This window comes from Anopheles merus, chromosome 2R (assembly GCF_017562075.2).
Source record: "Anopheles merus strain MAF chromosome 2R, AmerM5.1, whole genome shotgun sequence".
Lineage (NCBI taxonomy): Eukaryota > Metazoa > Arthropoda > Insecta > Diptera > Culicidae > Anopheles > Anopheles merus.
Window position 1 is genome coordinate 19,588,467 of NC_054082.1, and position 14,776 is coordinate 19,603,242.

Consider the following 14,776-nt stretch of genomic DNA (forward strand, 5'->3'; position numbering starts at 1 on the left):
GGGTTGTTTTTTTCTCTTTTTTCTGCGAACGAATTGACACGTTACAGTTTCGGCTCACGTACCGCGTTCATCCAGTAAGTTTTATCGGAACCGATCGTCGCACTCTACCCTGCGGTCCGCACTCGCCTCTTCGGACCTCCGTTTTGTGCCCTGCCCTGCGGTAATTGATTTCATTTTCGGCGAAGGAACACATTTTCACACGGTAGGCTGTGACCCGGGTGGCGATTGTGTGTGCAGGCGCGAGCGCACGTTCAACCTCCAAATCTGGCCAATCGTGGCGTTGCGATATTAACCATCGTTAAAGTGGGACGTGTGCACGGCGGCGGCACATTTTCGGTGCGAGATTTAATTAGCTTCCCTCCTTGGCGGTCATGCGAGGTCATGGTTGGGCGGCGTGACAAAGAGAGGGCAATATGGCTCGGCTACGTCGGGAACAATAAATTATCAATTGCCCGCTCTCGCATCAATGGACGGTCCGATAACGCGGCAGTGGGAAAAACACTCGAAACCCATGCACAATGTAATGCAATTTTTAATATTTTCCGTTGTTTCATCACCAGCATGGCTCAAGCAACAACGAAAAAAAATGGTTAAATTGCTTTACATTTTCATAGCTCGCAAAAAAATAATCTCCCATCAGTGTAATGTTGTACTGACAGCACTATGTTTCGTCTACTTCTACAGGAAGCAGCGGCAGCAGCAGTAAGGGCAGCTCCCCGCCAAACAATGGATTGGTGCCGCGGTTTATATCTCGGGGTCACACCTACCGAGCCGTCGTCGGCGACACGCTGGTACTTCCGTGCGAGGTGGAAAATTTAGGTAAGAATAATTTTTATCGTTATTTACGCGTGGACTTGAAATGCAGGGGAAATTAACGATATAAGCGGAAAGTAACTTCCTTTTGCAGCTTAATTGGCTTTAAGATATCTTATTCGTGTTTGTTCTTACCATCCGTTGATTCATCGAAACACATAAAACGTACGATTTTATGAATTCATGAGATGAGTTTGAAAGTAAAGATGTCGTATTGGTTTACTACCAAAACAAAAAAAAAATGAAAATATGTTATAGGGGCCCTTTCTGTTTTAAGTTCGTGGGCTGAAATTTCAGCCTGTTAGCTGTTTGTATTGTATAGCATTTTTCGAGCAGTTATCTAAGTGGGTATAATATACAGGTGGGCTTATCCCAAGGTGTATAAATTCAGAAGGCAGATTTTTACCGCTTTTGTTTCTGAATAAAGATTTGAGGAGTGTTTTCTATATTCGTCGAGCCTCCAGAAAGCTTGTTTGAACAAAAGTTTTCACCCGTCCTGTCAAAAAGTGATATTCAAATTTGGTTATAAAAAACATGCTTTGAGACCACCTTGACTACATACACTTTGATTCTAAATTTCTTTACCTAATTTCTTTGATGCACCTTGGGAGAAGTGTAAACACGACCTTGTTTTGCCATTTTTCGAGCAGGTACTCAAATCTAATTCTAGCTTTGAGGCTAGAAAAATCTAGATTGAAAATTGCAGGCTAGTTTTATGTGTGGGTTTGTATGGAGTTTTTACATGATTTCAGCCTCCAACTGTCAAACTCCATACAAAAAACTGACTAGAATCGAGAAGGGCCCCATAAATGGTTTGATGGTGTGTTATCCCGTTTAATTGAACAAAACCAACGCCATTATTGCAATCGTTTGATGTTACCTACCAGTGAAACCTTCGTTTCGCTAATAGCTTCAGCAATCCATTAGCGAGGACCAAATTTAATGTTGCAAAAGATACCTCCGATGTTGTTGTTGTACGGAGCAAATCCTTTCCTGATGCCGTAAGCTGAAAGTGTTTCTTTCCTTTTTAACTTTACGATAATGTACCGTGAGGACCAGGGACAGATTAATTGCAGGCAACTGTAGCAGCAAAGCCACCCACTTGACTAGCAGAGAGCAAACGTGAATGCTCGCTTTTCGGCTACATTAATTAGCGTCTTTCGCAGCTTTGATTTGATTAATGAAACCGGATTGAAGCGGTGTATCCACTAAATTCGCTATTTATTCTTTGCTCAATCGACGAGGTGCGATTTAATGAAAAGAATGGCAATTTATGAAGCGATTACTATGGAGCAAAACCTTACTAGAGCAAAGCCGGAAAAGGGGGAAAGATGTATTACGATATTCAGGCAGGACCAGGTACAATATCACAACGGCTCGCTTATGTGTGAGTGTTATTTGGTATTAATAAAGTACCAGCAAGGAGACACGGTGGAGCCACGATGCAAGGATTTGCTCCACACATCACTCGTTGTTAACTGTAGGGAAGGATTGTGTCATCCTCTCGAGACAAATTTCCGTACAGCGTGTAACCGTTTAAACGCGTCAAATCGATCGACCAGCCGGCCTTTATCTACTCAGTTAGCAATAAATATCGACGGCAGCCATGACGGCGCACAAAATGCGGCTGTCCTTCCCGGCGGCAGAGATACACACCAGCCCAGTAGTACCCGGCAGCGACATCAGTCTCTGACGACGACGACGACGACGATGATGGCGACAAACCCCCGTCTTGAGTATGGTACCGGCCTTGACCGACAGGCACACGGTGTGGTTGCGAAGGGCCTAATCTGTTTACATTCGATTTTGATTTATCCCTAATGTCAGGCTAGAGGGTCGAGCCCTTCTGCTCAGCCCCTGCCGAGTGCTGAAACAAGCGAGCGCGCACTGGGTGATGAAAGTCACCCTTTTGTGGAGCTGGACCGGGTGCGATGGGGGGGTGGAAGGTGATATTTATGCACGGCCCGTGATGGATGGTTCAGCAAAGGCAACGCCCACCCCAACCGGAGCGTTCTTGTTTTTGGGAGGGGGACAGTTTTCGGAACCCGTGCTCGGATCGTGCGCTGGTTTCTTGCTGCCGAAAAAAAGCGACTGCTCTTGCGGCAAAGGGATAAAGTGTCGGCCGAGGCAGGAAAGGAGGCAAGGTTTCTGTGGCCTCTGATTTGTGGTTGAGCATGCGACAACTCATCAAATGCTCATCATTCATCATTCTGAATTCCGGGCGGAAGCGTCTACCATATTGCCGTACGCTTTTGTTCCGTCGGAGGGGAGGGGGGCGGCTTAGATTTGCTTCCGTTCTGTTGGGAGGACAAGGTCTTGCAAGAGTGCTTTTTAGTTGTGTGTGTGTGTGTTTTTTTTTCTCATCTGCTCGTTCACTCTCGTTTGCACTCGTTTGATGTAAAAATTAAGCAAAACAATTCACCTTCACCGAGCACGGTGGATGAGGCTTGCTTCTTACCCATTTCAAAAAGTGTAGCAAAGAAGCTTTCCGGCTCTTTTGCTTCCCTTTTGTTAGGCACATAGGTGTCAATTATCTGAACAAAGCGAAGCGTGTTTCATTGTGACAGCACAACAATAAATGGAAATGTTAGGGGGAAAAAAAAAACAAAGTAAATTATAGCAATAAGCCTAAATAAAAGCAGAGCACAAATTACAATTTCAAATAAAACAAGCGGAGGCTTATTTCATCACAATTATAATTACGGCCCAAACAAGTCCATTCATTCAGGGAGTAGTGTGTGATTTTATTTAAAACTATTTAAAATCACACCACCCGGACAGTAACCATACAAACCTTCTATCACAACGCACAAACAAAGTGATCGAAAGCAAAAACACCGGCACACTGTAGTGTGGCGCATGGTCTGGCCGGTTGTGGCATTGTAATTGAATTCGCAATTTAATCATGGCCTTCGGAGAAGCACCACCAGAGTCAGCACCACCAGAGCCGAGAGCTGGCAAAAAAAACGGCCCGAGTTCAATCGTTCCCTCCGTATCTGTTTCATACTAATTATCATCTCCCGCCCTGTGTGTACCTCACTTACGCCGGCGGTTCCTTTTTGTAGCGGTATTTTATGTTGCTTGGTGTATGTGTGTGTGTGTGTGTGTGTGTGTCCCAGCGGACCGACGACAAGTGGAAAGTGAGAGCCACTTTCATCACGATTTGCAACCAGCGTAATCAAATGTATGAGAACGACCATAATTAGTGGAAGCGTAATGATTAATTATCCCTTTGCTCGTTCAGTGTGCCCTGCCATTTTCTGTGCGTTGTTTGCGACTCCGCTGCCTCTATTGTTGCGGAGTGCTGCGCGATGCCTTTGCGCGAGTGTCCAAAGTGCAGCCAGGAAAGAAAGCGAGTGAACTCGCGCTCCTTTACAACAAATTATGTACAAGTTGCAATTAAAACACTGTTTCACAGGGTGGTGCAGGAGGGTTAAGCAGCATCGTTCTAACGTACGTACGTACTCGCTACTGCTCTTTGTTTGCAGACAAAGAAAGAAAAATGCACCAGAAAGAAAAAGCGAGAAAGATTGACATAAAATTGTAATGCAATGAAAGGTCATGAATAATCAATGCTATCGGTTTCGGTTGCCATTGATTGCTTGTTCTGTTTCTTTTTGGTTCATTCCGCAGCGTATGCGATATGCTCGTGCGACCGCTAGATATGAGAGTGATAGGTGACGGGTCAATTGATTAACTTTTTCGCTTCGCTTTCGCTACGCCCTCCCGGCGAAACCTCAATGCTGTAATCTAATGGTGGCCTTTGGTGTCGCCCCCCTATCGATCGCTTTCCACGAAGCTGGTTAATTCATTTCATTTTCAACTGGTGTGTGTGTTTTTTTTTTGTTTTGCTTTTCGCCTGCTCTCTCGCGTGTATTGTTTTTACCGTATCGCGCTTTTATTACTCACCAACTGGTGCTTCCATGCGCTTAAACAATTCGTGCGCACTTGTGCGCTCACAGTCACAACGCAACGCCGCCACGAAACATACATCAAAGCCATCGACGTGCAGTGGACAAAATTCTGCTCCATTAATTCGGTTTTACTGCGATTTTGGTGTTACTGGCTTTGGAGGGTGTTTTTTTTGTCTTCTCTCCATTTCATTTGCATCGCACAACAGAGAGATAGAGAGTTTGGCTGGGCCATGAACAGCAACCGAAACCGTGCCGCAAAAGCTCCGTTGGTTGGGAAACAAAGACCGGGAGCTTGGACAGTAGAAGAAATAACACACACAGAAAATAACAAGCGCGAGCGATTTTTTTTTTCTTCTTCTGCTGTCCTGGTTCGCGTTGCCTCACATTTTGCTACCGTGCTTTATTTAATGTAATTTTTCGCTCGCTTTTCAAAGCACAGCTGTATGCATTTCCCCGTTTTTTTGTGGTGTAGAGTAGGTTGTATGATTTTTTTTTTGTTAGAATTTTGTTTTAATGTTGCTCGTTTCTTTCTGCTGCTTTCATTGCGGTTCGGCACTCCCGCGGTTTACGGTGAAGTTTTAACCGTGGGAATGAAAGAGGTAGAAAGAGATAGAGAGAAAAACAATCCGTAACTGAAAATGGTACAGATTTTCAAGCTGAAAACAACACGTCGGGAGCGTCGTTTAGCAAATTTCATTAGTGTGCATTCGGGTTGGGTTTCCTGGCCCGTTTAGTTGCATTTATTCTCGGCCCAGTGTGTGTGTGTGTGTTTTATCGGTGCGCAGCGTATCATGCAAACATATCTATACGCTTTGCACGTGAGCAACACTGATGCGCATCTCAACTCAGAAAGGGAGTTGCGGAGCAGTGGAAAAGATGAAACATTTGTTTGAAAATGATTTTGCTGCAGAAAATGTTTCATTTTGATTTAACTTTCAAACCCGCCATTTTTTCGCGCCGGTAACATCGTTTTACGATCGAGCCGGAAGAGTTTTCCTTCGCCAGATTTATGTTATGCACCACACCACGGGGTTCACCACAATGAATAGCGCGTTCGGTGTCTATTATAGTGGCGGCTTGTTTCGGGATATGGATGGGAAGGGACATTTTCCCGTTTCACTACAAATGTTCGCTAATCTGTTCAAAGCGAATCGATGTTTTTATGTTTTATTAATGCAGCAAAAAAAAAGCGTTCTAGTAGAACACCTTTGCTTTTTTTGTGCACTATTTTGTCAGTTTCAATGGTCATACTTTTGTGTCTGTGTGCACTCATTTGAAGTGGGAAAATCGGTTTTACCCGGACTACCTGACCCGGGTAGGGTTAAACGAGAGCCGTCCAACCGGTGACCGTGTTCCGATTTTCCCGCCTGAACAAACTCTGCTGCATCAACACTTTCGTGTCCCGTGCACGCGTACGGCTATACATTTACTTAATCGCTCGGTGAGCGATTCAGCCATCATTGTCTATGCCCATCACGTAACGCGAGCAAGCAAAGGGCCGTCCGTTTTTTACTCCCCTCCCACCGGACAGTCATCGTTAAATACCGGCCGCAAGCTTAAACGCATCCGTGTGACATCGAGATGTCCGCTCGCTTACACATACGCAGAGAAGCAAAAAAAAGAAAGAGAAAGATCATTTACTTCCGCTTGTCCACCACCTGCAACGAGGCTATGAATCGGCCAGTTTGCTCACCGAAACCGATCCCAACGATGGTATGCTCCACCATCATGTACTCCGTTCACCCATCCAGCAAATGGTCTATGGTGATCCACAGATTGCTGACAATCGAGGAAAATAGTGAGAAAAAACTGTACCGTCAGCAGCCACGTTTGACAGGGAAAGAAAACGGTGCCCGTTTTTAGTCCTCTTAATGCATCCCTGTATGTGTGAGTGGGGACGGTTTTATGCCCATCTAGTGACGGCACATACGCACGGAATGGAAAATTGCACTCCAAAGCGTTGAAATCTTGGCGGGGTGGAGAAACGTACCATTTCACCTGTTGTAGTGTGTTTCAGCATGCGTTAGTGGGATTTTTTTTAGCGAAGGTAAAAGACCTATGAACGTCCGGCCTACGTACAGGGATCTCCGAGCTGCCGAGAACAATGGTAGAACATTCGGTGCTTATGGTGCACAAAATGGGCACCTTGTCATTATTGGAGCAACCGTGGTACGGTGGATCGATAGGCTGGCTTTGGATTTCCGGGCAAAAGCAGTTCACGCAGCTCGGTATTGTTATATTTTTTTGAGAAATGAATCCACAACAGATAGTTTGAACAGGCGCACACAAAAAAGGCGTAGTGATGAGTTTTATGCATACAACGAACAATACACAGACTATTTGTAATAGTATCTCAATAATTTTTCATCCAAATTTCATCCAAAAACAAAACAAAAAAAATCTTCCAACAAAATATATTCCCAATAAACGTTGAAGTGCGCATAGTATCATACTTTTTGTGCTTATGTTACTGTTGTTTTTGCATAAACGATATTAGTGTATTGTTACAGGGGTTTTGGTGTGTTCCTACGATTGTTTGGGTGTTTTCCAGAATTTGTTGGTTCAAATGAATTCACATCCAATGGGACGATACCAATCATTATCGTTGGAACGTACCATTGATGTATGAGATACAATGAATAAATCGTGAGACGAACCAAAAACCATGATAGAATTTTCAAAACCTCACCATGCAGTGGGATAAAGCTTTCATAACACAGATAGTGAAGTCAATGTCTTAGGCAGGCCTTCATCGAACATGGTGGTTTTGTGGAATTACGAACATAATTTCTATGTGGATCTTTTCTTCTGAATGGAAAAAAATAAAAATTTATTTTTTAGAATTTAAATTACAAATCTTACAAAAGTTTGATGCATCTTGGAGCAGACAGGTCGTAAGTATTGTGGTTGTTGCAGCTCTTTCATCATTTGTGCATACACTTCTATCCCAAAACCCCGTTACTAGCCCCATAATCCTTCCTACACTCATGCGGATGCGGATTTCCAATTGATGTTGGTAATGTTATCAGCACTTCGAATGGTTAATATAATATAATCCAACGCATACAAAGCGATATTTTGAACATGAAGCTACTCTCAATATTAGTCTTGAGACCTGAGACCTTGTTAGATGTTTTGCTTTTACATACAAACTATCAGAATAATGTTGACCGTTAGGTCTTATAGAGACTGAAAATAATGACGGTTTAAGAGAAGTTCTTTACGAGCCAAAATACTCTGTTTGATCAGTGTAAAAAATATAAAAATGAAAATACTTAATAAATGTACGTTAAGTATCATAAATTCACTATCCTCAATATTAGCAACTATTTATTCAAATTATTTCAACAATCCATTTCACGTGTCGTTCGACTACGGTAGCTATGTATACTTGAATAGTTAGCTTGAACTACCGTGAATAACTTTATCCGTTTGCTAGCGCGATGTCTTTGACAGATTAATTCATTCAAAAGGACACTGTGTCCTTACCAGCAAGCAATACACACACTTTGTCTATTTGTTATTATAGATGGTATCCAGATTGTTCTTGCGCCGCATTAGCATTTCCAAAAAACCATAAATCATGCTTGTTTTTTGAGCAGTATTTATCATTTCTCAGTATCAGTTGTGCCGGAAACTTTCGATGGTCCCAGCCAGAGCCGACTAGTTACACTGGATAAGTTAAAAATAGCCTGCACGACAACGGTGTAACATATTTGTTAAATAAATACCTACTGCAAAGAAGCAAAGAAAGCTCATCTCTTCCCACCTTCATCCACTCGCACATACTCGCGAACACGAACCACATTCCGCAAACGGTCGGTTGCGTTTATCCTCATTCAGCATTGTCCTTCCATCCGACTGTCGGCGTCGTCCAGCCTGCCACATATCGTCCGCTGCGAAGGCATTTTCGTACAACAACAAAAAAAAGGCAAAGGCAGCACGCAGGAATCTCGCGAACTTAATATATAAATAATGATGATAAACGATGGTAGTTTTTTCTTCTTCTTTTTTTCGTTGGGAGGTTCATGTCCTTCCTCTTCTCCCAATCATCGGCCCCAAAAGCATGGCGCGCGTAATGGCCCTGTGTTCGCGGTTCGTGATTCGCCGTATCCACTGGATGGTCGATTTCGCGCCAGCATATTAGATGGGCGGACCGGGCGCACATACCTTACCGCAAATGCGCCACCACGTTCACCTTTGCCTCTTGGTCGTCTTTTGTCATTCGGTTTGCCGACTGCTTGCCTGCTTCTCATCCTTCCCTTTTCCTTCCTCCATTGTTCCCGCTTGAATTCCACAGCAAGCCCGCGAAAAAGTCGTTTAGCACAAGACGGAAATGTTTTTTGATGATTTATGAACCGAAATTGTAAAGTTGGGCCTCCCGTTGGCGTCCCTCCCGTCCGTGCGCGGTATTATTTTTCTTCGCGGCAGCAGTTAATGAGGGAACTTGAAACCTTCTCACCGGTGCCGGCTAGTCAAGAGGGGGTGGGGTGGCAGGCGTCCACCTCTCCGGAAGCGTCGAATGTCAAATGAATGTTTCATCGTCGGGGAGCGGCGGCTGTGTCTAAAAAGGAAAAACACGGGAAAAACCATATGCCCCGGGAGGCTTTGACTTAGCTTGGGCTTAGCACAAACGGCACAAACACGGTGGCAGAATGATCGTTCGTTTGATATCATTGTCGAGGTAGCCACGGCTAGGCACACATACACGCGGGCGCCGGCACGTGGACACGCAAACAAAGAAACGACGGACCGGCTCGGTATCGCCGTGAAGAAAGGTGGCTGTTTGTGGCCAACTTTTGCCTGTCAGATTTGCGATAACACGATACGGTGGGTGATTTTATTGTCCACGTGGCACACATTCGCCCTGCCTTGCCTTCGGTTTCCTTCCCCCATTAGCATGGCGCCGCACGATTTTCCCTGGTGGTGCGGGCTCCCTGTACGAAACACAGGAAAACGTCACTGGTCATTTCTTTTATCATTAGGAAATGACATGGAAACTAAACCCGCCGTCAACGCAACTGCAGGGAATGATGGGGTATTAGAGCAGGGCAAATAAATAGCAATAAGGTGAGAGAGCAAGGGAGAGAGTGATAGCGCATAGCTACAAAAAAATACGAACCAAAATCCAAATCATAATCCAAATAAAGGACACACCACCGGGATCGTTGAACGATATTCCTGTCACGCACTCTAGTTCTATTTCCGCCCAAAGGACCCACCCCCACCGGAGAAAGTCTTAAATCGGCGTTTGTGCGTATGCGTTTGTGCGTAGAACAAATACATACCGGGCCTCATGGGATCAGCAAACGAATGGAATTGTTAAGCGAGGGAAGGGAGAGACAGAGAGGGGGGGGGGGTTTGGGCCAAGTGCCGCCGAGACCAAAAATAAGGAAATCCTCCCGGAGTGCACGAAGTGGGCTGATAATCTGCCACGGTGGGTGGGTCCCCATTACAGCAGGGGACCATCCCAGCCCACCTTCTCCCCCTACTTCACTCCTCGCCCATGACGAGTGTTTCCTGCGCGTGGTGGATACATTTGCTCTCAGTGTTCGCAGTCACCCGCCGTTCTTTAGTGAACGCAAAATAACAATTGTGAAATGCTCTCCACCCTTGTTTAGATGTTACTCAAACCCATACACACGTACACACAAAGCCACCCCAAACACGCAGGACAATGTCCCCAGCTGCGATGAGAGCACGACATCGCACGGAATTGCGTGCATTTAAAATATATTTCGCTTAATTTATTATTTACATCTATTTCCACTCACCGCTAACGCTTGTTGCTGGGACGTGTACGCTTGGCAGAGCGTGAAAAAAGCCGCCGGACGCACAGCAGCAGCAACACACCGTTTGCTACAAAGTTTTTATGTCCACCGTCACCTGTTATAAATTACCCACGGAAGACAATTTGGTTGCGCCAACTTTGTGTTGTAGTCGTCCGTTTTTGGTGCTTGTTTTTCGCTTTCTTTTGGTTTGTGCACAACACCAACCACCAATTCAAATGAATGCTGCCTTTCCCTTCGGGGAACATTCTTAAACTGTCATATTAGAGCAGATTCCGCAGATGCGCTTGTACGATAGCACTACGGACAGTAGATTCACTTCATTGCATCCGGATCAGGTCCGTGATCGATCTGACAGACAGCCGGGGCACAGTTGTAAATTTATCACGGTTCGATGCATCTTCGTATCGTCTGCTTCTGTGTGGCCGTACACCGGCCATGCTCCAACAGCCCCGTAGCAGCAGTGCGGTTCGATTTCGTAGAAAAAGATTCGTCAAAAGAAGTGAATATCTGGTACGCAAACAAACGACAAAACCAACTCCCTGGATCTACTTCTATCTTGCGCAGTGCGCTACTGCGGGTAGGATTATGCCCTTCGGGCGAGACGGCACAACTGCAGAAGCGCCCAGTCTGTCAATCTTTGGCTTCGGAAGAAATCGTTCATCCCGGCCAATGTGTCTAGTGACAGGGCTGGCGGCTCTGGGCAGTGTGATTGATATTTTGGGTATTTCGATGACATTGTGGTTTTTGCTTGGGCAGTTTCTGCGAAAAGAATGATGTATTGGCTGGCTGCGCTCACAGGGGACGGTTGGATGCGTGACGTAGTTGTTTTAAAACACGTCAACGGAATGACGGTTGCTGTTTTTGCGGTCTGGAATTTGGAGGAACAATCCAAGCCGCAACGAAACAGGTGACTAATTTATTCAATTTCCAAGTAAATTTTTTCCCAAAATCATTGCCAAACAGGCTTCACGTTTAAAAGCACTACCTGCAAAAGGTTTAAGACATCAACATACCTCGACAGTTTCGAGTTAAATGGTGTAAAAATACATAATAGCTTTGTCCGGATTTCGTTAAGCTGTCCGGCTCAGGATTGACACAGTCGTCCAGAGCATAGTTTTCAATAGCATAGCAATAGCTCCACCGTCCCGCTTTTTTACTCGCTCAGTTCAAACCGTTCAAACCTTCCCCTGCAGTCAACGGATGACAGTTAAACCCAAACTAACCATCAATTCCCAGTTCTCGACACTGCTTGACAGCTGGTGAAGCATGTCCGGGTTGACAAAAAGAAGGATGAACGTGATCGTAACCTAACTGCCCACCTAACCAGCGTATCATGGCAGCATATACGGCGTTTGTTTGACGAGAATGACTGCCTTGAATGGACAAAAACGAAAATCTCGCCGTGCATCCTCTCCATTGTCGGAAAGTGTTTTGTGTCATTGTTTGTGTGTGTGTGTTTTGTTTCGGGATTCTTTTAGCGTCAGCCGTACTGCTGTAGGTGTACAGGCGAACAACTTCCGCTAATGGTTTCTCAAACTGCACACCTGAAGCACCTGGTTGGATGCTCGCTCAGCACACGGCTGCCAAATGGAGGAACACCTTGGTGGAAATTAATGACAGTTTAATCACGAAATAATTACAGTTTCGCTCGTACTCTTTCTCTCTCTTTCTGTGTCCTTGCCGCCAACACTCGTCGTCGGGCGCGCGCCTCACTCCCATCCATGCCAGAACCCGGAAAGGCGGGATGTGTCCGCTCGAGGACTCTCATTCCGTTTCGCTGCATTACCGCTTGGTGGTTTGATTGGAACGCTTTTACGCCCGGAGCGAGATCCATTTTCGCTGGTGGCACACACATACACATACACCCTCCGTGTTCGGTAGGGATGGGATGGGGCGAGCAACTTTACACCTGCAAGTAATTGCACCGGGCGGAACAAACAAATGTGGAACAGGTTAGGTAAGGTAGAAAGGTAGCAACAACAAAAAAAAGGCATTCGAACACCAGCTGCGCAGATGGGAAGCTTAATTGTACCACCGTCGCTAAGGGGCAGGTGTCGTTGTCTTGTCACACGAGATTGCAATTTTGAGCGGGAATTACTGGCTACCAGTTACAGGGATAGTGTAATTGTTACCGAGCTGCTGCCAAACGGGTTAGATGGGTACGATTCGTACTGGGTGATGTAGTTTTTCTTGGTGTCCCCCTTTTTGTGCGCGAGCAATGTTGATCGTCGTCAATGATGTCAGTTTATGAAGTGCGCAGTCTTAATGTGCAACGGTTGCCGGGGGTTCGATCTATCGCCGTCAATGTCGGCGCCAGGGACCTGATTGAGTGGTACAGGAGTAAAGTAATTAATTTCCGCCACCATCACCCCTGAGCTGCAGCAGAGTTTTCCTTGAATATTTTAGCGCACAGATACTGACGCCGCTGAAGTGCATTAATTATCGAATGGCACCGTCAACAGGGAAACGGTGCCGCACGTAATGAATTCCGATTTCCAATCAACGCGAGAGCATTTAAAGGAAATCGTTCCTTTGACTGTTTGCATCCGCCTCCCCTGCGGGGGCTCTGTACTCCGCAAAAAGAGTCAACATCCGGAAACGAGAACTGTTTGCAATTTTTAGACGATTGGTTACTACTAAAAGAATCGTTCCAATTCTTCCCCCGGAGTAAGTAATTGTTGGCAGAATTTCGCATTAACCCTCCTGGCGGTCTGGAGTGTGCGGTCATGGTTTGGTACAATATCCTCCTGCCTGCCTTTTTTGTGGCTACCATCAGCCCACATTGAAGCAGAATAATTCTGCGTAGCGTGCAAAACGGAAACCACACCAGCCGCTCTGCTCCAAATTTGCTCCGCTCAACTCATCAGCACCGAAAGTCGCACCTCATAAATAATGCCCGAAATAAACCGCCGGTCAAAATCGGCCCCTCCCCCACCCCCATTTGGTGCTGACTTCAACCGCCCCTCGAGCGGCACTTAATTCGTCCCGACCGCCACTGGACCGCACCGCCGCTGCTGCGACTTCCGATCAATAATCTGGGGCGGAAAGTTTTGCTCGCACCTTATTAACTGGTCGCGCGCGCCCATCCCGCTGCCCAGCTAAGACGCATGGTGAGGAAGAGCAGGAAAAGCTTCCATGGGACTGGGCCTGAGAGTTCCCAATAAGCATCGAGGGGAGAAGGGGTGGGGGAGGGGGTGGGGGCGTAGCATCGGAAAGTTTTGTGCCGAGTCAATCGCGCCAAAGGGATACGCGGGACGGATGGGAAGCGAGCGAACGAAAGAAAGAAAACAACACCTTCTGGTGGAAAATACTGCTGTAGGACACAAAAGTTGGAAGGAAAAGTTTTTTTTTACTCATTCTTTCTCTCTCTCTTTTTCTCTCTTACTCATCCCTTCCGCGCTGCGTTCCGTTGCTCCCTTCTAGCCGGCACGTCCAGCTCAGTTCAATCCAATCGGTTTGGCAAGCTTGTTGTTCAACTTAGTGTTAAGACAAGGATCAGGAGCGGCGTAAGAAAGGTGTTGCTTCTGCTGGGCGTGTTGGGATGGGGTTCGGTGGTCACGCCAGAGATGGTACAGTGTGGATGAGTGTGTGTGTGTACCAGTGTATGGTGGAAAAAGTTTACTTACGCCCGTCGACCTGCCACCGCTAAGCAGCTTAAAGAGACGTTTATCCAAAGCTATTTTTAATGAAACGGAAAAATGTTCGTTCTACCTGTCTGCTGGGTGCAGGATGGATCGGAGGCTCTCGTTGGCTTCGCTTCGTTTGCCGGTACGGTCAGATTGAACACCGGACGGGGTGAGGGTAAATACACCGACAACAAAGAAACATTTTACCTACCATCACTTTAAAATCCTGCCGGTTTTGGGCTGGAGCAATCAAACTGGGAATTAAATGCTTGATGTACGTTAAACCTAACACGAAGTGAAGAAAGGGGGAAGATTATGGCCTTTTCTGATCGTTTAATTTGCAAATCGTGTACTGATTTCCCTTTTGATAAAGTTTTTCTGAGTATTTTTTTGGGTATTTCGTTTAGTATGTTTTCGTTTTGCTTTTTTGTTTGTTTATTTTAGGACACTCGACTCCATTTATTTGCATGAATATTTAATTTGTAGACATTGTTTTTTGAATTACTTTAATTTTACAATTTCTCTACACTTTGAATTACAATTTTCTTTCTGCTGACCTTATAACACGTGTGGTTCCATAGTTCCAGTTGTAAATGGGTGAGAAAAAGTGTCCTATTGTGTTTGCTGCACA

General features: G+C 45.5%; 1 protein-coding gene across 5 annotated transcripts in view; it reads left to right on the forward strand.

Annotated features, from left to right (window-relative positions):
• The window catches only part of LOC121587648 (limbic system-associated membrane protein), a 235,887-nt gene that overhangs the window by 158,024 nt on the left and 63,087 nt on the right, over window positions 1-14,776 (forward strand). For all 5 annotated transcript variants that reach the window (XM_041904617.1, XM_041904615.1, XM_041904614.1 and 2 more), the window contains one exon: window positions 685-819. In XM_041904617.1, coding sequence (XP_041760551.1) covers window positions 685-819 — 135 coding nt within the window. The remainder of the gene's footprint in view (window positions 1-684; window positions 820-14,776) is intronic.